Source organism: Ahaetulla prasina, chromosome 7, assembly GCF_028640845.1.
Source record: "Ahaetulla prasina isolate Xishuangbanna chromosome 7, ASM2864084v1, whole genome shotgun sequence".
Classification (NCBI taxonomy): Eukaryota; Metazoa; Chordata; class Lepidosauria; order Squamata; family Colubridae; genus Ahaetulla; species Ahaetulla prasina.
In genome coordinates, this window is record NC_080545.1 from 18,548,561 (window position 1) to 18,573,649 (window position 25,089).

A 25,089-nucleotide genomic window follows, 5' to 3' on the forward strand; every position below is an offset into this window, starting at 1 on the left:
CCCACTGCAATTCACTTGTCTTGAGTTATCCCATGTTGAATTATCCTGCGGCAAGTTGTCCCATAGTGAGTTGGCTGGGGAGAGTCAGCCAGGGAGAGTTTTCCCATTCTGATCCGGATCTTCTTGTGTCTAGTCCAATATCTGAACTGTTTCTGGAGCCCTACAAGACTGGCCAACTCAGAATCAGTTGGATTTAGTGAAAAATGTTTATTTCTGTATCTTGTGTCTTGCATCTTGCAAAAAGGAAGATGGTGACTCATATAGCTGGGTTGACACTTTGTTCAAAGGCCAAGTGCTTCTGTGTGTCAGGGTATGTTCCTGTCATTTGCTCCACCTGCTCACCTAGCAGTTCAAAAGCATGCAAATGCCAGTAGATAATTAATTACCATTTTGGTGGGCTCATTAACAGGGACATGAAAAGAGTCCCAAACTGGGCGTCTCCTGGTCAACACTGATGTCATCAGTTAATTCTTTCACCACAGTGCTTCTGAGAAGGAAGTAGTAGTAATATGTATTTTGCAAGAATTACCAAAGTAATTCTCCCACATAACTTACACCAAGAGTACTTCACAGTCAGCTTGGTATGAGGTGGCTGTGAGCCAGTTCCTCTCCTTCAGCCTTAAGTAGAAGGCAATGGCAAACCACTTCCAAAAACCTTTGGAAAACCTGTCTAGGCAATTGCCAGGAGTCAAAACTGACTCAACATGCACACACACAAGTATATAATTAAGGAGGAGTTACTCTGAGTCTCCTTCATGTGTTTCTCCCTCCTTGGACTCAATATTCCCTGCTTGAACTACAGTAATGGCGAAAATTGTGGAAACCTTTTGGGAAAAGTGCATTTTTGAGGTTTGATAGCTAATAACACCACTTTTTTTGGGAGTTTGAAGATAATCCTATTCCACTGCTGGAATTACCTGGGAAGAGCCCAGACCGTAACCTAATTGAAATCTGTGGAACCGACTAAAGAAACTTGTTAGTCAGAAGCGAACCAGCAATAAAACCCAGTTAATAGAAGCCATCATTCAATCTTGGTTTCACATTATAACAGCTGCAGAACGAAAAGACTTGGGTCACTCCATGGGAAAGCATTGTAAGGCCATAATTCATGCTAAAAGTTACCCAACTAAGTATTAACTGACATGATGATAATTTTTGTACATCTCATTTTTTCTATGGTGATAATTTTTGTATATCTCCTTTTTTTCTACATGTTTCACTTTTCTTCTTTATACTGTAACTGCTATTCTAATAGCAAATCCTTCATAAAAGTTATTGCATTACATTCTTCATTAAATTATCTTTCCATTGATATATAATTTGTATGGTACTACTCCAAAAAAAGTGGTGTTATTCGCTAGTTTTAGAAAATACACTTCCTAAAAAGTTTTTCTATGGTGATAATTTTTGTATATCTCCTTTTTTTCTATGTTTCATTTTTCTTCTTTATACTGTAACTGCTATTCTAATAGCAAATCCTTCATAAAAGTTATTGCATTACATTCTTCATTAAATTATCTTTCCATTGATATATAATTTGTACGGTACTACTCCAAAAAAAGTGGTGTTATTCGCTAGTTTTAGAAAATACACTTCCTAAAAAGTTTCTACAATTTTGGCCACTATTGTATCTTGCTCTCTCTTCTATATTCCCAAGGCTTTCCCCTCATGCTACTGCTCCTTAATGACTCTCACTTTAGTGGTAATTAAAAAAAAAAAAAACTGTTCCCAGTGATTTGCTAGCATCGGGTATATCCCTTAATTTGCACACGTGGGAATAATGTTGCTCCATGGAAAACAAAATATATTTTGTCAGGGAGCTTCATTGAAAAGTGGGGCTGTGCCATGAATCTATAGGAAATAGCATTTGCTTTCCCGAGTCATCTTTTACTCAGGTGAACAAATGGAGTAAAAGGTGCGAACTTGGTTTTTAAAGACAGTACAATCTTGTTTGATGCTTGGCTATGCAAAATGCGCTGGAATAAATGAGAAGAGCTCGCCTATTCATTCAGAGGAGATTCGCACAGGAGTAAATATAATCTTTGGCCACAGCACAGGTGTTTATGAGCCAGTGTCTTTTTTTTTCCTTTACAAGCAAATCCTGTTAGCCTATTTAATGACTTAAGGTGATTCATTATGGAATTTGTTCTGTACTTGTGAAAGCAGTGCATGGGCTCTGTTGTTTTAATCCAATTGGGCAAAAGCCTTGACCTTGTTAGAGGTAAATGGAAGTCAAAACTATTAAAATTGTCTTACAACATAAAATGTCTTCAAAGCTATTCTTTAAAAAAAATAATGATAGGGATTTATGCTTGGCAGGCAAAGAACATTTTCATAATTAGAGGGGGGGAAGCAAAATACCCAACAGTGGAGCAGTTGTCATTTGCAAAACTGCTAAAGGAATGTTGTGCTGACAGATTGAGCCGAAACTGTATGAAGTTAGCACAGGCTACTCTCCTTCAAACCAAACCTAATGTATGAGTTCATTGCAGACTGCTTAGTTCTCCACTAGTTTTGTAATTTGCCCTAGCCTATTGCGACAAGAGACAGAAACTATGTGGGTCGTGTTTAGCTGGAAGAAAATTATTTTTTTGCCTTAACATCTACTGGGAGGTGCTTGTCACCTTTGTAAAAATATAAATATACATTTCCCAGTCCGGAAATTTGGCAGCTTTATTTGGAAACACTTGTATCCCGTGACAGTACCTTTAATACCATCAAACATCCACATCTGCCTATCCCAGGCCCTTGAGAAGAACTCGTAGGGGTTAAAAATACTAAAATCCAGTCTGAACATCTGGCTGTGTGACAAAATATAATGATATTAAATCTTTAAGCTGACCAATTGCCAGCCAGTTGGGGTGGTGCGTTGGCCTCTTTCTTTGTCAACATGTCCTTAACTTTCCTAACACTGATTTTTATTTAATTGGCATGACCCTCCCTGACAGAGTTTTTGCCTTTGCAGTATTTTAACGAACTGGAAAGGTGCTAGGCTCCCCTGTACCCTCTGAAGACACTGAGGGCCGGTGAATGGCGCAGGCTGGTAAGGCCTGTTATTAAGAACACAAAGCCTGCAATTACTGCAGGTTCGAGCCCGGCCCAAGGTTGACTCAGCCTTCCATCCTTTATAAGGTAGGTAAAATGAGGACCCAGATTGTTGGGGGGGCAATAAGTTGACTTTGTAAAAAAATATACAAATAGAATGAGACTATTGCCTTATACACTGTAAGCCGCCCTGAGTCTTCGGAGAAGGGCGGGGTATAAATGTAAACAAAACAAAAAAAAAAAAAACCTGAGTGGATACATACGAACCCCACTTACATGCCCCACAGCTGTCAGCAAACTACAAACTCAGCTCCATACAGAGAGCATGAAATGTAGTGTTACACTGAGCAGATAAAACAAAGCGGATTCTTTTGATTGATGTTTAGCAATGAAGACAGAGAAGGCAGGCTAAACATAAGCTTAGAAAAACAGATAAATTCAGAAACAGAGACGCCCAAGAAAAGCAATCTGAAAACTGAGAACAAGAAATGACTTACAAAGCGGTTCATCTGGGAGCATCCTGGGGTGTGTGTGTGTGTGTGTCAAAGTCACACACACACACTCTCTCTCTCTCTCTCTCTCTCTCTCTCTCTCTCTCTCTCTCTTTCCTCATCCAGAAGCTCCTAGATCATTCCTTGGAAACAAATAGCAAATAGGCCATCTGTACGATTCTTCAAAGCCAAAAGGAAAAAGAAACGTGAGAAAACAGAGAACTTACCCATCGTATTTCTCCAGATGAATTTCAAGTAAGTTATCCTTAGCATGATTGGCATGTTCAGTGACTACATGAGGAAAAAAAAAATGGACCGGTAGTTTAAGACATATTTTTATAAAGATATGGATCAAATCAGCTACACTCATGAAACAATTTTTGAAAGCATATTTGAAAATATATAACTAATATTGATGATCACTTGGAATGGTTTTGGTTGAGGTTCATTTTTCCCCCCCCAGCTAATGGAAAATGCATTTTTGCCAAAGGCACTGAGTAACCCAAGTTTGATAAATTTATGGCTGAAGCCCTTGCTTCATTTGACTTTGTATGTTCTAAAAGATTCTTGTAATTCAAAAATAAAACTTGTGAGGGTGCATATTCTTTGGCAACGTTTCTTTTAGCATTACCACTTTCCTTTTTTCTAAATGTCTATGTCCACCTATGCCACTTCGTTTCTGAAGGGGACGAGACATTCATGACATCTCTCAAAACTGGAGTTTATCCACCAAAATGGATGGAGGCGCCCAGTAAATTTTATTTTATTTAGTTCATAGATTTAGGTAACGGGCGCATTCAAATATATGACCTTGGATAAATAACAGCTCATTTATCTCTGTGGCCAGTCAAATCTGATTTAGAAGTGAAGATTTGGGACCAGAATGGGGCTCAAATCTATCCACAGCCCTGGAAATTCACATTTTGACTAATACTAATTACATTTCCTCAGTTCATCCTACTTCCTAGAGTTGTTTTTGTGTAGGTAATATGAGGAAATTTATGAAGAGATATAAATTTATCAAACAAAACAATGGAGTGAAGATACCTCCACCAAGAAATACTAGACAATGCCTGTATAAACCATGTTGACACAACACGGATCTGTCAAATAAGTGAGATATAAACAAGAATCTTCGCTATAGTAGTCAACTTAGCAATTGTAATTCCTTGGGGCAAATCCATTGTTTCAGAGGCAGAAAATGAGTCATTACAGTAATACAACTAAGCTAGTATTAAGCAGTAGTGTAAAAGAAAGCACCGGAAAAATCCACAGCTAAGTGGCAATCAAGTTCTTTAAAAGAATAAAGCAAAAACCCTGGAATGAAAATGCAGCTTTCGTTTAGCCGGTAATGAACAGAATCTTAAACAAGCAGGCGCTCAGAAAAATTGGTTATTTTTTACACAGATAGATAATTTGTGGGAGGTACTTAGTGTTCTGGCAGATGCTATTGCTTAATCATTTAAAAGCATTTCTCAGCAATATAATAATCATTGGGGTTTAATGAAAAGTGGCTCAGCAAGAGAGGAAGATGCTAAATTTCTACTTAGCAATATTTCTTCTCAAAATAGTCTACTATATCTTGCAACCTGACTGTGCTTCAGGACACCAAATGTACATCCTATATCAGTGATGTCTAACATTTTCCGGACCAAGTGCCCAAAATGTGTGTGTGTGTGCAAAAGCATGCACCCACACCCGATCCCCAAAATGCAATGTGCGCATGGCTCCCGTGCATGCTCTCCACCCCCCACGCATGCATGTGCATACCCCCACATGCTCCATCCCCCCCCCACATGCATGCGCGGCCCCCACATGTGCGCCACCCCCCGCTCATGCGTGGCAGAGACCTGATGACCAGCTGGTCAGAGGGAGTCGCGCACACATGCATGGCTGAGTTGAACTGGGGCGACGGTTTGCATGGCCACAGAGAGGGCACTGCGTGCCACCTGTGGCACATGTGCCGTAGGTTCGCCATCACGGTCCTAGATGATGGGATATATCTAGCAATATGTTGGCACAAGAGTCTCCAGATTAGTAACACAACTTTGATTGGAATTCTGCAATGGTATGTGCGAACGACCTTGGGAGGCAGGAAGAAGACCCTCAGACTAGGTGACAGTCAGATAAGAAGCAGCTGAATCAGCAGAAGGTATGGGGGCTGTGGTAAACATCTCAAAAAGAACAACCCTAGTTTCTTGGACTGTAAAGATAAGAAGAAGAAATTTACTTTCAGACTCGCAAGGATAGATTAATATAACCTTATAATAAAGACAGAGCTAGTATTCCTGGATGGGCTTGACTATCTGAGAAGGCTGACATCAATTTCACAAGCCTGAAAGTACCTATCTTTTGTTTCCTAAGGTCTCCCATTCCTACATACCATTACAGACTTTCAACTGTCTCTCTTTTTGAACTAAGATAACTCCAACCAATATAGTCAGGGTAAGAAATCAAGAAGACCGAGAGGAAATGCACAGCGGTTTTGAAACATTCTTTTGGAAAGAGCTAATCAAGGAGCCTCCAGTGGAACAAGTGGAATTTTGTACATGGGTTTAGCCAGCAAGATCAGCTGTCACTCAGCAAAGGTGAGTAAATGTGGTATAGATTTATAGGAGGAAGAGGGAGGATGTGCTGCTTATGGGAGAACAGAATAACCAGAGGCCAGAACAAGATCACCTTAATATCCTCCGTCCCCATGGACTTAATTCTCATAATTTGTAATTTCATATTCTGCACTATGTTTTTTTTCTTTTTCTTATTTCTGTAACTTCTTTGGCTTACAATTTCACAGAATTACAGGACTGGAAGAGACTTTAGAGGTCTTCTAGTCCAACCCCTTGCGTCCCTTTTATGCCATCTGCATAATGTTGTTCATTTAAAATGGGGACAGTATTGTGATTAAGTGTGATAGCACAATCTTGCACTGTTTTTCAAGGCTTGTACAATTCACATGCATTGTCGGTTTCACTGTGGTTATTGGCATGAAGACACCTGACATATATTCTGGCCGCCACAATACAAAAAAAGACGCTGAGATCCTAGAAAGAATGCAGAGAAGATCAACAAAAATGATAAGAGGTCTGGAAGCTAATCCATATAATGAATGATTAAGGGAAGGATGTGGTGGCTCAGTGGCATAAGACACTGAACTTGTCGATCGAAAGGTCAGCAGTTCAGCGGTTCAAATCCCTAGTGCCGTGTAACGGGGTGAGCTCCTGTTACTTGTCCCAGCTTCTGCCAATCTAGCATGTAAAAAATGTAAGTAGAAAAATAAGGACCACCTTTGGTGGGAAGGCAACACTGTTCCGTGTGCCTTTGGCATTTAGTCATGCCGGCCAGATGACCACGGAGACGTCTTCGGACAGCACTGGCTCTTTGGAGCCAGCACCAGAGATGAGCACCGCCCCCTAGAGTCGGGAATGTGACTAGCACATATGTATGAGGGGAACCTTTACCTTTAGCCTAACAAAGAGAGGGATGGGGCTGACACAATAGCCATCTTCTGGTACTTGAGGGCTGTCACAGAGAGGAAGGGTTCAATTATTCTCCAAAGCACATTGGACAAGACCCAATGATTGGAAGCCTGTTAAAGAGAGATCCAACCTGGAACTAAGGAGAAATATCCTGACAGTAAGAACTACTAATCAATGGAACAGCATGCCTTTCAGAGTTGTGGATGCTTCATCACTGGAGATCTTTAAGAAAAGAAAAGATTGGATAGCCATTTGTCCAGGATGCAATGAAGTATCTTGCCTTGGGCACTGTGTTGGATTAGAAAACCTCCAAGATCCCTTCCAGCCTATGATTCTATGAACAGTATTTATCTAGCAGGTATGATGCAATGGAGAGAGGGTTGGTCAAAATGAGTATCATTTTGAGACTAGACCCTTCTTTTTCACTAGGCAAAATGGTTTTCCTGACAAGTCCAAAATTATGGGCCACAGTTGAGTATAATTAAATAAGGCAGCCAATCAATTGCACATGCACAAGCTCTGCATGTGTTCTTCAAGTTCAAGATGGGAAACTGAAGCACCTCTATATATAAACAAGCACCTTGGAGTTTGAATAACCCCGGAAACCACTTGCTTTTAGACTATTTCTAAAAGTAACTTTCTCAAACTTGGTGCATTATAAGTACATTAGGATGACAACTTCTCCATTTCTTCAATGTTTCTGGCGGGCACCAGAATTGGGGAAATCTGCTGTCTGAGGAAACTATAATGCTGTAATTCAAGGCAGTTATTTAGGGGAATCAGTAATTTCAAATGAATAACTCACCTATAACATCAGTAGAGATGGAAGCCAGACTAAACAATGGAGCCACTTTTTGTTCGTATATTTTTTCTCCTTGTGATTTTCCACTGTGTGGATTAATATATACAAGCAAGTGCTTTGGTCTGGACGCTGCCAACATGAAAGAGAGAAAGTGGGCCATGAGATTATTTGCCCTTTAGCTCAGGGGTGAAATGCTCCCGGTTCGGACTGGATTGCCTGATTCGGTAGCTATGGCAGCGGGGGGTTTGGAGAACTGGTAGCAAAACTCCCTGCCCCCACCCCATGCCCAGCTGAGCACCATTATCCTCAGAGGTTTCTTTTTCTTTGGCCGAAAAAATGCTTTTAAAAGTGGGGGGGGGGAAAGCCCTCTGATGATCGCACAGCTCAGCTGGGATCGTCAGAGCCTTTTAAAAGCATTTTTTTACAACCTCTTCGGCCAAATAGCCTTCGGTAGAAAAAAATGCTTTTAAAAGGCTCTGGCGATCCCAGCTGAGTTGCCTGATTGTCAGAGGCTTTTTTTTCTTGTAAAGGCAAAAAAATGCTTTTAAAAGAAAACAAAAGCCTCTGATGATTAGGCAACTCAGCTGGGATTGTCAGAGCCTTTTAAAAGCATTTTTTTACAACCTCTTCGGCTGAAGAGGTTGTAGAAAAAATGCTTTTAAAAGTAAAAAAAAAAAAAGTTGGCCATGCCCACCTAGTCACATTACCGCCCCCCCATCAAGCCATGCCCACAGAACCGGTAATAACAAATTTTACATTTCACCACTGCTTTAGCTACTCTAGAAGTTGCTGAACGACAAATCCTCAAATATCTCTTTCTGCTCAGGAAAGGGAATCTAAAGCGAAGTCCATTTTAACTCAGGATTTCCCAGCCATTACTGAAAGATTTCCAGAGGGAGAGCTGGCCAATAATTGAGTTCCACTATTGAAGTTTTCTCATTCTAAAGACATTTCTTCCAGCATTCGAATGTTATTTAAGCTCATTAGCCTGCCTAGAAAATAGATAAAACCTTGTTAAGAATTGTATTGTCCATGATGTCAATAGCTGGAGAATTGATCGGCGTGTCTTCATATATTCCAACTAAATACACCTCGGCTAGTGTAAAGACAAGGAGGCCTTTCTGCTGCTTGAAATATAAGGATGTGCTTGCACTTGTGCAATTTCTCATCTTATTCGAAATGTAGGTAATAGCAGCGTGAACTGCAGTGGCGCAGAGGTTAGAATGCTGCATTGCAGGCTAATTCTGCTGTCTGCCAACTGCCAGTAGTTCGGCAGTTCAAATTCCACCAGCTGAAGGTTGGCTCAGCCTTCCATCCTTCCAAGGTTGGTAAAACGAGGACCCAGATTATTGGGGGCAATAGGCTGACTCTGTAAACCGCTTAGAGAGGGCTGTAACGCACTGTGAAGCGGTATATAAGTCTAAGTGCTATTGCTATAAGTTCCCATCATTACTGGCTTCATTTTTTCCCCCTTTCTCAGAAATTGGTTAGGCCCTGAGGAAAACAGCAACAACAAAGGAATGGCATTCTTTATCTGCAACATACTCTGTAAATCAAGTAGTTCTCTCAGTGTACATATCCATTGATTACACAGATGTTCATCAATGCACCAGAAAGTCACTTCGCTGCACCGCCAGCGGTGATGCCGTGCCCTCTTGATGTAATACACTGCAAAAGAGATACATGCACAAATAAAAAGAAAATCACAGTTCCGAACAAGCAATGTTGCTCTCCAAATATAATAACATGTAGCATTTACACAATACCTGAGAATTTTGAAAGAAATTCACATCCGATAGTTTTTTAAGGCCACAGATCCCGAGAAAAAGAAAAGGCTGCCAATCTGGGCAGGTAGGCAAGGAATTCATCATCAGGTGACTCCTTGCCAATCTTTGAGATAGTGTCCTTTCCAAGTCAGGGACTTTTAGCTAGGCTAAATTTATTTACACTGGTATAAAATATTTGCCCATCGTAGAGCAAAAGACAGGGAATTCTGCTCCTTTCCTGCTCCCTGTCGTCCCAATTCCCACCGCACTTATGAGTGGCTAGAGCAATGCACCAAAAAGTTGTAGTGCTGAACAAAGCCGTGAGAGAGTTGTGAAATTTGATTTAAATCTACATTATTATTATTTTTTTCAAACTTTGTGACTTTTCAGATGTGTAAACTCCAACTTCCAGAATTTCCCAGCCATTACTGAAAGATTTCCAGAGGGAGAGCTGGCCAATAATTGAGTTCCACTATTGAAGTTTTCTCATTCTAAAGACATTTCTTCCAGCATTCGAATGTTATTTAAGCTCATTAGCCTGCCTAGAAAATAGATAAAACCTTGTTAAGAATTGTATTGTCCATGATGTCAATAGCTGGAGAATTGATAGGCGTGTCTTCATATATTCCAACTAAATACACCTCGGCTAGTGTAAAGACAAGGAGGCCTTTCTGCTGCTTGAAATATAAGGATGTGCTTGCACTTGTGCAATTTCTCATCTTATTCGAAATGTAGGTAATAGCAGCGTGAACTGCAGTGGCGCAGAGGTTAGAATGCTGCATTGCAGGCTAATTCTGCTGTCTGCCAACTGCCAGTAGTTCGGCAGTTCAAATTCCACCAGCTGAAGGTTGGCTCAGCCTTCCATCCTTCCAAGGTTGGTAAAACGAGGACCCAGATTATTGGGGGCAATAGGCTGACTCTGTAAACCGCTTAGAGAGGGCTGTAACGCACTGTGAAGCGGTATATAAGTCTAAGTGCTATTGCTATAAGTTCCCATCATTACTGGCTTCATTTTTTCCCCCTTTCTCAGAAATTGGTTAGGCCCTGAGGAAAACAGCAACAACAAAGGAATGGCATTCTTTATCTGCAACATACTCTGTAAATCAAGTAGTTCTCTCAGTGTACATATCCATTGATTACACAGATGTTCATCAATGCACCAGAAAGTCACTTCGCTGCACCGCCAGCGGTGATGCCGTGCCCTCTTGATGTAATACACTGCAAAAGAGATACATGCACAAATAAAAAGAAAATCACAGTTCCGAACAAGCAATGTTGCTCTCCAAATATAATAACATGTAGCATTTACACAATACCTGAGAATTTTGAAAGAAATTCACATCCGATAGTTTTTTAAGGCCACAGATCCCGAGAAAAAGAAAAGGCTGCCAATCTGGGCAGGTAGGCAAGGAATTCATCATCAGGTGACTCCTTGCCAATCTTTGAGATAGTGTCCTTTCCAAGTCAGGGACTTTTAGCTAGGCTAAATTTATTTACACTGGTATAAAATATTTGCCCATCGTAGAGCAAAAGACAGGGAATTCTGCTCCTTTCCTGCTCCCTGTCGTCCCAATTCCCACCGCACTTATGAGTGGCTAGAGCAATGCACCAAAAAGTTGTAGTGCTGAACAAAGCCGTGAGAGAGTTGTGAAATTTGATTTAAATCTACATTATTATTATTTTTTTCAAACTTTGTGACTTTTCAGATGTGTAAACTCCAACTTCCAGAATTTCCCAGCCCACATGTTGATTAGGGAATTCTGGGCGCTGAAGTCCACATACCTTAAAGTTGTCAAGATTGAAAAAGAGTGATCTAAATTGAATCGGTTAAGGTTTCCCCCTTTCATTCTATTCACAATCACATTGCAGCAGCAGCAGCTATTGGAGAGGGTTATATTTCTAAGGTTTCTAGGGAAATGTATACAGTCCACAGCAACTTAGCAACTTATTCTAGAAAATAACTGAGTGTCGGGGTTAAGGTGTTGGATTAAGAGTGGGGAGACCCAGCTTGTAATCCACCTTCACTCACAGACATTCTCTGGGTGACTTTGCATTGGTCCTTTATGACCTCCCCCACCTTACAAGGTTGTTGTGAAAAAAATAAGATAAGGGCATGCTAACTACACTGCCTTCAGCTAAATGACTAAATAAGTGATTCAGTCTTGTTTTCTGGATATTATGTATGGATGAAAAGAAAAGAAGAATGTGTTGGCTATGGATACTTGACTGATTTATTTTTGACTGATTTATTAACCCACCTGTTTCTCTTGAGGATTCCAAGGTGGGGGGCCTCCCCTCATTTTATTCCCACAACCACCACTTTGTAAAGATAGACTGAAACCAAACAAACTCTCTGTTATTAAGTGAGGATTAAACCTGGTGTCCATGGTCCAAATCCAATACTCAACCATTATATTATACCAACAACATAAATATATTTGTGGTTCCAATTTTTTTTTCAGTTACTAATCTACAAAAACTTTTTGTGATATGCAAAATCATAGAAATTGGTTGAGGTTTCCCAATTAAAAATTCATTGTACAAAGCAAGGAGATGGTGCTTTTAAGTCTGTGAAAAGGTCACTTTTTAAAAAAGAATCTTTCATTGCTTAAGAAAACCATTTGTTACAGATGGTCATAGATACGAGTTTTTAATGTGTAGAGGGGAAAAAAAGGAAAGTAACAATTTGGGCACTTAGGTTTATTCTTTCATTTAGTTGTCTATGTTGGACAGTTTATATCATCAATACAGAATATTTTATTATCATTGGATATCATGCAAATGAGTGACATGGTGACCTAGTGGTGAAAATCCTCGTCTCCAACTCAGAAGGTTGAGAATTCAATCCTAGGTAGTGGCAGATGTTTCTCTTCTAGGCACAGAGAAAAAAAATCTGCTGTAAAGTCACTTAAGCATCAGGAAGGACATCCAGCCAGTAAAACGGTCAGCTCCATTTAGTCGCCCCTGACTCTACCCCAAATTAAGGGATTATAGGGCTGCAAAAAGAGAGTTTATTGGATATCATGTAAATACTATAAAAGTCAGGCAAATGTTACTGTCCGGCATTTACCAAAAGTCTTGAAAACGGAACAGGCGGCATGACAGAAATTCAGAGTTCAAGGAGCCAAATAGCAAGAGATGAACTATGAAAATGAAAAAAAAAATGTCTTTCAAGCCCATCTTAATAATCTCCTTTCTGCAAAGAAGGATTTCTGCACAGAAATAATTTTGGATGCTCCACTGTAGCAAATGTGAGGGAAAAGGTTGAATGAATTCAGATCTTCTGTCAAGTAATAACTTAGTTCAACTGGCATGTAACCTCTTGATAAGGCAGTCACAATTGTAGCTACTGCTGAAGAGGAATATTAAGTTTCATCAAGATAATTTTCTCTCCTCTGTCTCTGTCTCTCTCTCCTTCCCTCCCTCCCTCTTTCACTCTCTTTCAGGAAGTTATGTGAATCCAGCTTATTTGATTCCATATATTATGCAAACCCAGAATGTTAATAATTTTAAAACTATTTGCACTAAAACGTGGCTTATTATTATTTTTTTTTACCGGTGAATGCATGAGGCTTTGCCATTTTCTGCCATCTTCCAGGATGAGATTGTTTCGCCTCCCTTTCTTTCTCCTCAACAGCAATGATCTCAGAAATGGGCACAGCATAGCTCTCTGCAAAAAAAAAAAAAAAAGAAGAAAGAAAAAAAAAAGAGGAAGAGTTGTAAAATAAACAAACAGCCTAGCTAGACCCAAAGGAATCTCTTGTGCAGCATTTTCTGCTCCTAGTGGGCAACAACATGTCTGTGGGGAGCAGCCCGAGACCAGAAAAGTATCTTTGTAACAAAAGTGTAAACATTTTTTAGGCATTCACTTCAGAGGATATTTAAATCAAGCATGTTGCTGAAGAAAAGTTGAAAAGTTGAAAAAAATTGCTAGGCCAATTCTTGAATACAGCTCACCTGTCTGGAACCCTCACCACATTTCTGACATCAATACAATTGAACATGTCCAGAAATATTTTACAAGAAGAGTTCTTCACTCCTCTGAAAACAACAAAATACCTTATCCCACCAGACTTGAAATCCTAGGCTTAGAAAGCTTGGAACGCCGCCGCCTTCGACAAGACCTAAGTTTAACTCATAGAATCATCTATTGTAATGTCCTTCCTGTTAAAGACTACTTCAGCTTCAATTGCAACAATACAAGAGCAACCAATAGATTTAAACTTAATGTTAACCGCTTCAATCTAGATTGCAGAAAATATGACTTCTGTAACAGAGTCATCAGTGGTTGGAACACATTACCTGACTCTGTGGTCTCTTCTCATAATCCCAAAAGCTTTAACCAAAAACTATCTACTATTGACCTCACCCCATTCCTAAGAGGACCATAAGGGGCGTGCATAAGAGCACAAATGTGCCTACTGTTCCTGTCCTATTGTTTTTTCTTATATATATATGCTTATACTTCCTTATATTTCCTCATATATATATATGTTTATATACTATATAATCATTTTGTGTGAAGCTTGTGTATATTGTTGTGACAAAAATAAAAAAATAAAAATAAATAAATAAATAAAAAATAAACTCTCAAAATACATTTTGTGAAAGGAACGGATGTCTGTGGAGAATGATATAGTTTTTTATAATCAGAAACTCTAAGTCAAAATATTCTGTTCAGAGACTTGGGAAAAGAATATTCATTTTATAAACACGTGTGACAGGTTGGAATAACAAGGTGGGTCAAAGGTATTAGGAGATGGTCCCCAACATATATGTACCACACAGTATCTTTTTTTGACAGAGCCAAAAACGAAAAGATTCCATTGTGGGGAACTTGGAGGGATAATGGACGGAGGAAGGAATCCAAGTGGCATGTACTGTATATTGATTTTACTCTTATTTTGAAATGTGGTAAGAGATCAATGATAGGATACAGTTCAGTTCTTCTCAACCTTGGCAACTTTTAAGATGTGTGGACATCAACCCTGGGAATCCTCCCAGCCAGCCTTTGGTTGATAAACACTGATCTAGTAATTCAATATTATTTTAGAGTTCTCAACCTTAGATTCTTTGTGCCTCAGATGAGAAGATGGCAATCTTTATAGGATAATACACATTTTGTGGAATGTTTATTAGCATAGGAGAAAAGAACTGAAGTAAAATCTTCCCCAGGTTGAACTTGGCTCTTGGTGCCTTCATGCCACCATGGTCCCATGAGTGTCTGGACCACTGGATAGAAGTGGTTGGTCACTGCCACTTTTTCAACCTAGCCTACAACTCTGGGAATTCCTAGTACTCATCTAAATACTATCCAGGACTAATATCAAATTAGTGGCTATTAGACCTATGCACTTGCAGAAATTATTCTATAAACTTACTTCAAACATTAGATCAGGGGTTTCAAACTAGCAGCGTCATGTTGTTGTCACGTGACAAATCACAACTTTCCCTTCCTTCGCTAAAACGGGGTGGGCGTGGCCAGCGTGTAACACATCTGGGTCACAGGCATCCCCACATTAGATGAAGACAACATATCTCTCTTACTCATTAAATCTTTTTTTTCCCAGGCTCTGCAGGAGTTTTAAGAGTTACACTAAAGACCGACTGCTTTCATGCTTTGAGTGAAAATTGTAAGACGAGAAGCAATTTCCCCTCCCCAAATCATTTTCAAAGCAAGCATAGCCCTAAATAATTATGCCAAGAGAATAATGAGATTTGGGCTGAAATGAAAACCACCACAAGGTAGGTTCTTGCTACTATGATTTAGGAGTTTATGAGAATATCATCTTCATAAAAGAAAAGAACAGTTGCAAGCAGCCAAGGTTTACAAGTAAAATCTATTCATCCCTTTGAGTAAAATTTAGAATCTGGATCTGTGCCTTATGGTTCAGTATACTGTAACTGCCCAAAGTGTCTCCTTGAGGGAGATCTACGGTTTAGAAACATGAAGTATAAACAAACAAACAAACAAATGTATATCATGGCTGTCAAAAACAAGACTTTTTATAGGAGGTGAAAAAAATAGAATGTGGGAAGAAATTGTCAAATGATTCTCTCCAAAAGATCCCTTGCTTTAAAATTATGTCAGTAAGTGCTATGTGCATTCATTTATTTATGATGACTCTTTTTTTTTTGGTTCAAATCCATATAGTTACATTGTTCTGGAAAGCCTACATTTAGCTAAACTCCGTTTGTTTCAAAAACAACAATGAACTGCAAACAAAAGAGCTTATTTTAGCTCTGAATCTATGCAGAGCAACCAGTGTGTTAATCCTGATACAAAGCTCTCTCTCTGAGTCCTGACTGATTAAAGTAGTATGTTTTAGACCAGGAGATTTAAAAATCTATGGATTTTAATATTTGGCTGGGAAATTCTATTGGTTGAAATCCACTCATCTTAGAGTTAAAGTTAAATTTAAAATATATTAGGGTTGACAAATCAGTGAGAGAAAGCTGATACCTACAATGTGTAGAAGATCAAGAAAGGGAGGAAATGCTAAAGATATTAAAGGGCAGACAAAACATGACAGAGGAAGTGATTCATATATGTGGGTACATGCATACTTTTGTATTTATTTATTTAGTCATATTTATGTAGTGTATATTGGAGGTGGAGACCCTTTGAGAACTGTATCCAACAAAATTTCATTTTAACGTATACCGATTAGTGTATAGTCAAAGTTATTGTTATTGGTTCTATCTGTCTGTCTATCTATCTATCTATCTATCTATCTATCTATCTATCTATCTATCTATCTATCTATCTATCTATCTATCCATCCATCCATCCATCCATCCATCCATCCATCCATCCATCTATCATCTTAAATAAAATTTAAAAATCAAAGGAAATAGCTAGGAACAAACTGTATTCCAACATCTGTGACTATGAAGGGTAGTTTTCCCAAGTCTTTTTGTCATTAAAGGGAACATCGCATACCCCTTTTACTCCAGAGGCTCTGTAAGTACCAATCCCTGGCTAGCTTCATCGGGGGTTGAATGCTTTGCAAATTTAGCTTCCAAGTCTTGCATTATAACTCTGCCATGAATGCATGTCTTGGAACTGTTCAGAGAAATTGATGTGCTATTTTTGGATTGTCTCTTTGCTGGTAAACACATGTCTCGCCAAAAGATCTGAACGGACCCAAACATTTATATCACTCTTCAAAACTATAGTTTATTTAACCATGACTTGTTGAGTAAGCCACAATTACAACTGCTTGTTAAACTATAACCAATAAGTTCTGAGTGCTCGTTCAAAGAAACTATTTAATTGCAATACATGAACTCGGCAGATCCCAGCACCAGGATAATCCCAAGTAGGTGTGTTTTAACAAAATTCCTGAAAAAAAGCAATAGCAAGCAATTTCCATATTATTGTCACAAAAATTACAAGAGGTTGCCAGCAGTTTAATTCAGGCAGACTTTCCTTATTTACAAATCATACCAGCCAACATCTCTCCCAGCCCTTCCACTCTCTTACTGAACCACCCAAAGAGGAAAATGTGGTTTTCTTGTTGGACAACTGCAGCTTTTCTGCTTTTGTCTCAAGACTCAAAGGAGGGAGCTTTATATTTGCTGTTTCACTATTCACACAGTGAACTGAAATACAATTTTCCCCTGCCTAAAATAGTCACCTTGCGCCCTATGATGAATGAGAAACTTCTCTAAGAAGCATAAAAAACTGGGATGCACTCACCTTGCTTTAGGACTGGACTAATATATCTTGTAGACTGGCAGTCTGGTAAAAACCACTTGTGATTTTTGGCTGACTGTCAAGTCATACAAAGCTAATGGCCGGAAAGAAAGCTAAGATTTTCTATTAGTTCTGCCAGTTTAGCGGATGTCAGTAGCAGAAAATACCATAAATTCAATACCCATAATTCCAAAAATACTGAGTGCCGTATACTAAAATTATTGAATATACCGTAAGAAATACTGAAAATACAGTAGCAGAAAGTATCTTGGAAAATACCAGTAGCAGATTTTTTTTTTTTGTAAAGGAGGATTCATCCCATCTAAAGAAATGCATAATCTGCAAATTACTTCAAAATACTAAAACATCTTAAAATTAAGTTCTGTTAAAGCTAGGTACATTTCCTCCAAAACTTGGGGTTGGGACTATGGCTAAATCTTAGGAAGAAATTCCTTTCTTCCCTTCAGCAGCCCTCTCTCTCTCTCTCTGCACAACAGAACAATGTTAATTTAATCACGGTTTACTAAACTTACCTAACACACTGAAATATAAACCAGCCATTCTGCCCTGAGTTCACACAACCTGGGTATCAACCAAACTAATGTGTTGTACCAATACAACATGGAGGCTGACCTCCATGTAGTATGGGTACAATAGATTAGTTGTATTGGTACAACACATGAGGGGGGGAGAACCTGTCTTCCTACTGAATCAATGGATTAAACAAATTTAATTGTGGGTTCCTTGGTGCTCTCTGAGCTCAGTTGTTTTCTTGCAGGTGTTTCATCACCCAAACTAGATAACATCATCAGTGCTGATAGGGAGTGTTATTTGCTCTCATTTTATATACTAGTGGCTTGCCCTGTCAGTATTGGTGAGAGTGGTCTTGGTGGTTCTTGACTGGGCACTTGTTTACTGTTGGCCTACTTATCTGAATTGATAGTTCCTTGATTGGGATATTGTTTACTTCTTGATTGTTGGTCTAATGTTAATCTTGGTGTTAATCTCTGCTTATCTCTGTGTTGATTGCTGGTGAGGAGGTGTTTCAGACTTTTTGATTGCCTTTTGAATGGTATGTAGATGTTGTTTATCTCTATGTGCCTGTTGATGATCAATTTGCCTGAGTGCCAGCCTTTTATGAATTCTCTAGCTTGTTTGGACTTGGCTTGTTCTGTTGTGGAAACCATAGTTCTAGGATGGTCACAGTTTTCCAGTTGAAACTACAGTTAAATCTGTCAATGTGTTATGAAATTAAGGAGTTTTCATCATGTCTTCTGAGTGCTGGTTATTGTTCATGGATGTGCTGTGCTAGTCTTCTGACTGTTTATCCTACATAATGGCTGTAGTAGTTCTTACACTGTATGCGGTTGTAGTCTGTTGATGGTTTCTGAAATGTTTTTGATGTATGGCAGTGTTATCCTTTTCAGAGCTTGTTTTGATTGGATTGAGTGTTCAGGCCTTTTTTGATGAAGTTGATGGATATCCATTTTGTTGGAAGATGTTGAATAGATAACCTCTTTCCTTTTTCTAACATTCAGGGGTGCTGCCATATATTTGTGCTTATCTAAATAGTGTTCTTACATAGCTTCTTTTGTGGGGTTGTTATATTGGTAGTGGAGCACTTGGTTGATGTGGCTGGTTTTCTGATAGACTTGTGTTTCTAATTTGCCATTACTGACAAAATAGCCAGGAAGAATAGCATGGTGTTGTTTTCTACTTTCTTAGTAGATTTTATTCCTTTGAAGATGCTGTTGATGATTTCATGTATATTCTCTGATTGGTCCTTTTTTATTATGACAATGGTGTTATCTATTTATTGGATACATACATATGCATGGGAATGCTCCAGGTGTTGCATTATAGTCTCTCCTATTAGTCCTGAAAGTGATGATCCCATAAGTCTTCCTTAGATTTGTTGATATATTTGTCCATTAAACTGAAAGTATGCTATTAGACAAAAGTTGATAAGATCCATGACTGTGGATATTTCAGTCTTGGTGTATTTGGTTAGGTCAGGTGTGTTGTGTAGTAGTGCTGTCAGGTATTCTTTAGCTAATTCTGGTTCTTTGAATAGAATCCCTTTTGAATAGAATTTTATTGGCCAAGTGTGATTGGACACACAAGGAATTTGTCTTGGTGCATATGCTCTCAGTGTACATAAAAGAAAAGATAGGTTCATCAAGGTACAACATTTACAACACAATTGATGGGTGCAGAAAGTGTTGTGCTATCAAATGAGACCATGATTTCATCTTCATCTATTGTCACGTTTTTTATTCTTTGGAGAAGCTGTAATAAGGAGTTGATGGAGTATCTGGCTTCCCTCTGTGATGTGTTCAAGCTTTTTTGTCAATTCTTTAGCAATGCTGTGGGTTAGAATCCCTGGTAATGAAACAAATGTACAGAAAGGTATATCTAGGCTGTGTGTTTTAGGGTATTAATAGAAGTGTGAGGGATGGGTCCAGACTGCTACAGACATTCTCTTCTATTGCAAACAAATTTAAAAATCAGGATAAAAAGTTTAATTCACTTTAATTTTGCTGCCAAGTGAGCTTTAATGAATAACTTCTGAACTGCTTCTTGAGGCAGATCTGCGAAAATCACTGACACTGGCAAGGATGGGTGGCACACCAGATTAATAAATAAAATTATCTTTGCATTCCATTCTAAAGCTCGCACTTATCAATATAAAGATAAGTTATGAATCTGCATTGTGTATCTTAAAAATCTCACAACAATAGGCCTCGTCCTTTGTCCTGAATAGAAACAGAAGCCCATATTATAAGCAATTTCTATTTTTTTAAAGAAAAAGTTTAAATTATTTGTAAACTATAAATGCTCAATGTCACAATGCATGATTAAAAATAATCTATTCATACAGTTCACTTTATTTTTGTTTACTCTCAACACTGTTTTAACATTCATGGCACGCTGTTTATCAGGATTTTGAAGATGAATGGTTCGTTTTCATGTGAAGAATACTAAAGTTTTTTAACTTTGATATTTTCTCCTCCAAGATATAAAATTTCTGCTTTATCTAAAAAAAATTCAGTTTCATTTCATCTAGTGCAGTTTTTAACTGTGTAAATTCAATCATTTTAAAAGAGTATAAATCCTGAGGGAAAGCATTTAAAGTAATATGCAACTTTGCACGATTTGTTTCTTTGCTACTTTCTCTTATTTGGAAATAAATGTAGTAGAGGTTGCATGTTGATCTGAGGAGTTTTCTGTTCATCAATTAAGTTATAAAGTAATCAAAGATGAGGGAAAGACCTTTAACCATTCAGATTAATGTGCTTGGAAAATCCTTGTGTCATAATACTAACCACTAGTCAGCATATTTCCCTTTTAAATGCTTGGCGATATATGAATATATTGCTCTTCAATGGAATAGAATGTAGTGAAGTTCATGTTACGTAACATACATGGGAAATAAAACAATATTTCCCATGTATATTATGTTTGATTTCCAAAGGTCAACTGAAGCAAAGTATGTTTGCTTATCTGTAAAAAACAGGAACAATGCTAATTTCTTGCAAAAAAATAGGTTCTCAACATAGGGAAACTAAAATATATTGGGAGAAGAGAGATCGTTGTAAAGAAAAAGCAGCTATAGGGAGGTGGACTCAAGAATTGGGAAAGACTGCGGCTTTAGTTTTTATGCAGCAAGTACTTCTGATGAAATAAACATCCTGAGGTATTCTGAAATGAAAGCTAGCAATTATCTGCCTGTATTGAAAGAAGGATTATTTCAAATGGACAGCTCCTTGGATTATTGGTTAAAAGCCTGTAACATCTTTCCCTAATCAATGGACAACTCTTCCCCCCGCCCCACCCAAAAAAAAAAATTAAAGTGGAGAAAATGGGGGATTATTGCCAATGATAAATCATATCTAGGTTTTTTTTGCCTCAGCCCTGATAAATGTGATGTTTGAGGCAACCAAAAACTGGCAACCAAAAACTGTCTACTATTGACCTCACCCCATTCCTAAGAGGACTATAAGGGGCGTGCATAAGAGCACAAAAGTGCCTACCGTTCCTGTCCTATTGTTCCCTTTCATTATATCAAATTAATAAAGTTATTGCATACTTTTGCTTATATATATGTTTTTATTTTTATGTTGTTGTTTTATGTCAATGTTTACGTATACTGTTGTGACAAAATAAAATTTAAAAAAATTTACATAGGGGAAGTGTTTCTAAAAGCACACTTAATTACGATTTGCAGCTTCCTCTGATTGTAATTCAGATAAGATAGTAAGATATCCTTCCTCAACTGGATGATTGGGTCTTCGGGATATGTGGATTTCAACTCACTGACTTCTCAGCAAGGGAGCTGCTGGCTAGGAACTTGATGCCCACTCATGCGGAAGGTGCCAAGGTTGACGAAAGCAAATATATGTGGAGAATGTAGTAGAGATGGACTACAAGAGGAGTTGCCTTTGCTTAAGAGACCTTGCAGATAGCCAAAAAACATTAATAAACTCTGAAGAACAATGATAAACCTATGAGCAATCAAAAAAGGATGGGGTGGAAGCATGTTGTCTGGAATAACCAGATAGGTTAGCTGGCTTCATGTCTCATTATTCACCACAAGTGATGGGTGAGTCTTACATAAATAGATGAGGTTTTAAATTATGTTGTACCTCAACCTTTAGTATGACATGTCTCAGAGAAGAGGTTCGAGTATACCCACACAATACACCCGTTGTCTGAGAAGTTAAATTACATGAAAAGTTTTCCAAATTGCATTTTTGTTGTGGTTGCCATTGAAACTGCAGCAAATCATGAAGTTGTGGCTTCTCTTGCCATTAAAAAGTGGCTTCTTAAGCAGAGGAAGCTAATCCATGCATATCATACATGCAATCATAGAATAGCAGGAAGTTGTTATTGACACTGAGATCAGACAAACTACTGTTGATACTTTTCAAACGGAGTTCAAATATATATGCGTTGACATATACTGGACACCTAAGTTTAACTCATAGAATCATCTATTGTAATGTCCTTCCTGTTAAAGACTACTTCAGCTTCAATTGCAATAATACAAGAGCAACCAATAGATTTAAACTTAATGTTAACCGCTTCAATCTAGATTGCAGAAAATATGACTTCTGTAACAGAGTTATCAGTGCTTGGAACACATTACCTGACTCTGTGGTCTCTTCTCATAATCCCAAAAGCTTTAACCAAAAACTATCTACTATTGACCTCACCCCATTCCTAAGAGGACTATAAGGGGCATGCATAAGAGCACAAATGTGCCTACCGTTCCTGTCCTGTTGTTTTTTCATATATATATATATATATATATATATATATATTTCATATATATATATATATATATATATATATATATATATATATATATATATATATATATATATATGCTTATACTTCCTTATATTTCCTCATATATGTTTATATACCATATAATCATTTTGTGTGATGCTTGTGTATATTGTTGTGACAAAAATAAATAAATAAATAAAAATAAAAAAGATTGGGTCAATAGGCTCTTAACAGATATTGGCTGAGAAAGCAAATGTTTCATGCGGTTATGTACAGTACACAGAAGTAACACTAAACAATTTGTTGGTCCTTTTAAGATGTCAGATAGAAATGATTCACTACGGAAGATTGATAAAATCATTATAAAACTTTTCACAGCAGTTGTTTAAATACCTGCAGTTGCCACTATAACTAGGGAAGCTTACAGCTGCCAAATATTGTGTGCTACTTACATAACTCATACTGATTTCAAAATATTTAAAACATTGATAGCTGGGGAAGGAACAGCAAATTAAGTCCAAAGCTTTCCTAAGATGACAAGATTTTTGTCTCCAAGCTACATTTGTAAAAGATGTTTCAGAACTGGGCCAACTGAGTCACAGTTAATTTTCCTTCCTTTTACAAAACAGGATCATAAATTGACAAATAACGAAACAAATACTAAAAGAGGTGTGTGGTTTTTCTTTAGGCCCAGAAAAAAATAAGAAAAAGGAAGTAAGACTTCATTTAGGGGCCAGAAGTGTCAAATGGCTTAAGAATTTAAGTAACTTTTCAAAGGCACCTAGTTTTAACTAAGGTACCAAAAGGCAACTTCCTAAAATTAAGAGCATCAGGTTCCAAAACTCAGCTACTTTAGTATATACTGGAGTTGTGTGTTTGTATTTGTGTCAGTGTTGACTCCTTGTCCAATTGCTGCAGTTTTCTTCTAATCCCCCCCACCCACAAGACATCAAATGTTGCCTTAGTTAGGTCTCTTTAAAAGGATCCCTTTTGAGATCTCCTGGACCTTGAAAGTTAAGGAGGTGACTGTTCAGCACTTTGCACATGCCCAGAAGCGCACTTTCCAAGGACTCGGGACGGGTGCATGTCTCCAGATCAGACCCCACCGGGCTGGGGTGGCTCAGTGGTTAAGGCACTGAGCTCGTCCGGTCAGAAAGATCGGCAGTGCGACGGTTCGAATCCCTAGTACAGGTCTCCTGCCTGAGCAGGGGGTTGGACTAGATGACCTCCAAGGTCCCTTCCAACCCCGTTAGTGATTAGTAAAGCTTTGCTCCCCTTTTTGCCACGGATGCCGGGGAGGTCACTGGCGGCCACTCACCTCGCCCCCTGCGCGGCTGCGGCTCCAAGCTCCGCCACGCCAAGAGCCCCAGCTCCCGGTCTAAGGTGACCTCCTGGGCGCGCTGCTCCAGCACCAGCAAGGAGATGAGCTGGGTCCGCCGGCCAGCCGGAATGGACCGCTCGCCCATGGCTCTTCAGTGACCCGGCGTCCTTGGCTTAGGCGACATGATTGGAGGCCGCTCAGTCCGGGAGGCTGGGCGAGCGTTGCCGCTGCTGCCGCCGCCACCGCCACAGGGCGGCCGGGTTAAGTCCGCCCGTCGGATGTTTCAGAATCTGTTATCCTTCAGAATTTGCAGGTCCGCGCGCAGGGAGCATGCGCGAGGAAGGACTCGCGCACGCTCAGTGGCCTCGGGTCTCTAACGCGGCGCCCGCAGCTTGTCGCGGAGGGTCCGCCAGAAGCAGGAGAAACTCGGACGGCTGGAGGAGTGGGAGGGAGATACGGCGGAGCGGGTGGATCGGTCCAGCTTGATTTCCCCGCTCCTCCGGATGGAGCTTGACCTTGCTCCGTCTGCAAAGCTGCCCAGCCCCGCGCTAGAGTGGGAAAAACCGGGCTGCCGTCGTCGTCCTCGTCTCCACCGCCCTCATGCCAAGTGGGCGGTTGCAAGACGCCGAGCCAAGTTGGCACTCAAGTGCCACGCCAACGACCCCTTAAGTGCCCTGAGGAAGAAGCGCCCTGAGGCTGGAGAGACGAGTTTCGCTGCCTTGCCCTTTTTATTATATATCTATAAGAAGATATTGGCCAGCCATTTGTCTGAAATGGCATAGGGCAAGGGTCTCCAACCTTGGCAACTTTAAGCCTGGTGAACTTCAACTCCCAGAATTCCCCAGCCAGCTAAGTTGGCTGGGGAGTTCTGGGAGTTGAAGTCCACCAGGCTTAAAGTTGCCAAGGTTGGAGACCCTGGCATAGGATCTCCTGCTCAGTGGTGGGTTTCAAAATGTTTTACTACCGGTTCTGTGGCTGTGGCTTGGTGGGCGTAGCTTGGTGGGTGTAGCAGGGGAAGGATAATGTAAAATCTCCATTCCCACCCTACTCCAGGGAATGGTTACTGGAAAATCCCCATTTCCTCCCGATCATCTGGGACTTGGGAGGCAGAGAATAGATGGGGGCGAGGCCAGTCAGAATTTTTACTACAGGTTGTCCGAACTACTCAAAATTTCCGCTACCGGTTCTCCAGAACTG

The 25,089-nt window shown here is 39.4% G+C and overlaps 1 protein-coding gene across 1 annotated transcript in view; it reads right to left on the minus strand.

Moving 5' to 3' along the window:
• Positions 1 to 24,397, minus strand: part of CERK (ceramide kinase) — a 55,839-nt gene extending 31,442 nt beyond the window's left edge. The window contains exons 1-5 of the mRNA XM_058190579.1: positions 23,890 to 24,397; positions 13,137 to 13,250; positions 10,676 to 10,798; positions 7,818 to 7,943; positions 3,764 to 3,827 (exon numbers count right to left, since the gene is read on the minus strand). Coding sequence (XP_058046562.1) covers positions 3,764 to 3,827; positions 7,818 to 7,943; positions 10,676 to 10,798; positions 13,137 to 13,250; positions 23,890 to 24,037 — 575 coding nt within the window. The 5' untranslated portion in view covers positions 24,038 to 24,397. The remainder of the gene's footprint in view (positions 1 to 3,763; positions 3,828 to 7,817; positions 7,944 to 10,675; positions 10,799 to 13,136; positions 13,251 to 23,889) is intronic.
• Positions 24,398 to 25,089: the final 692 nt, after the last annotated feature.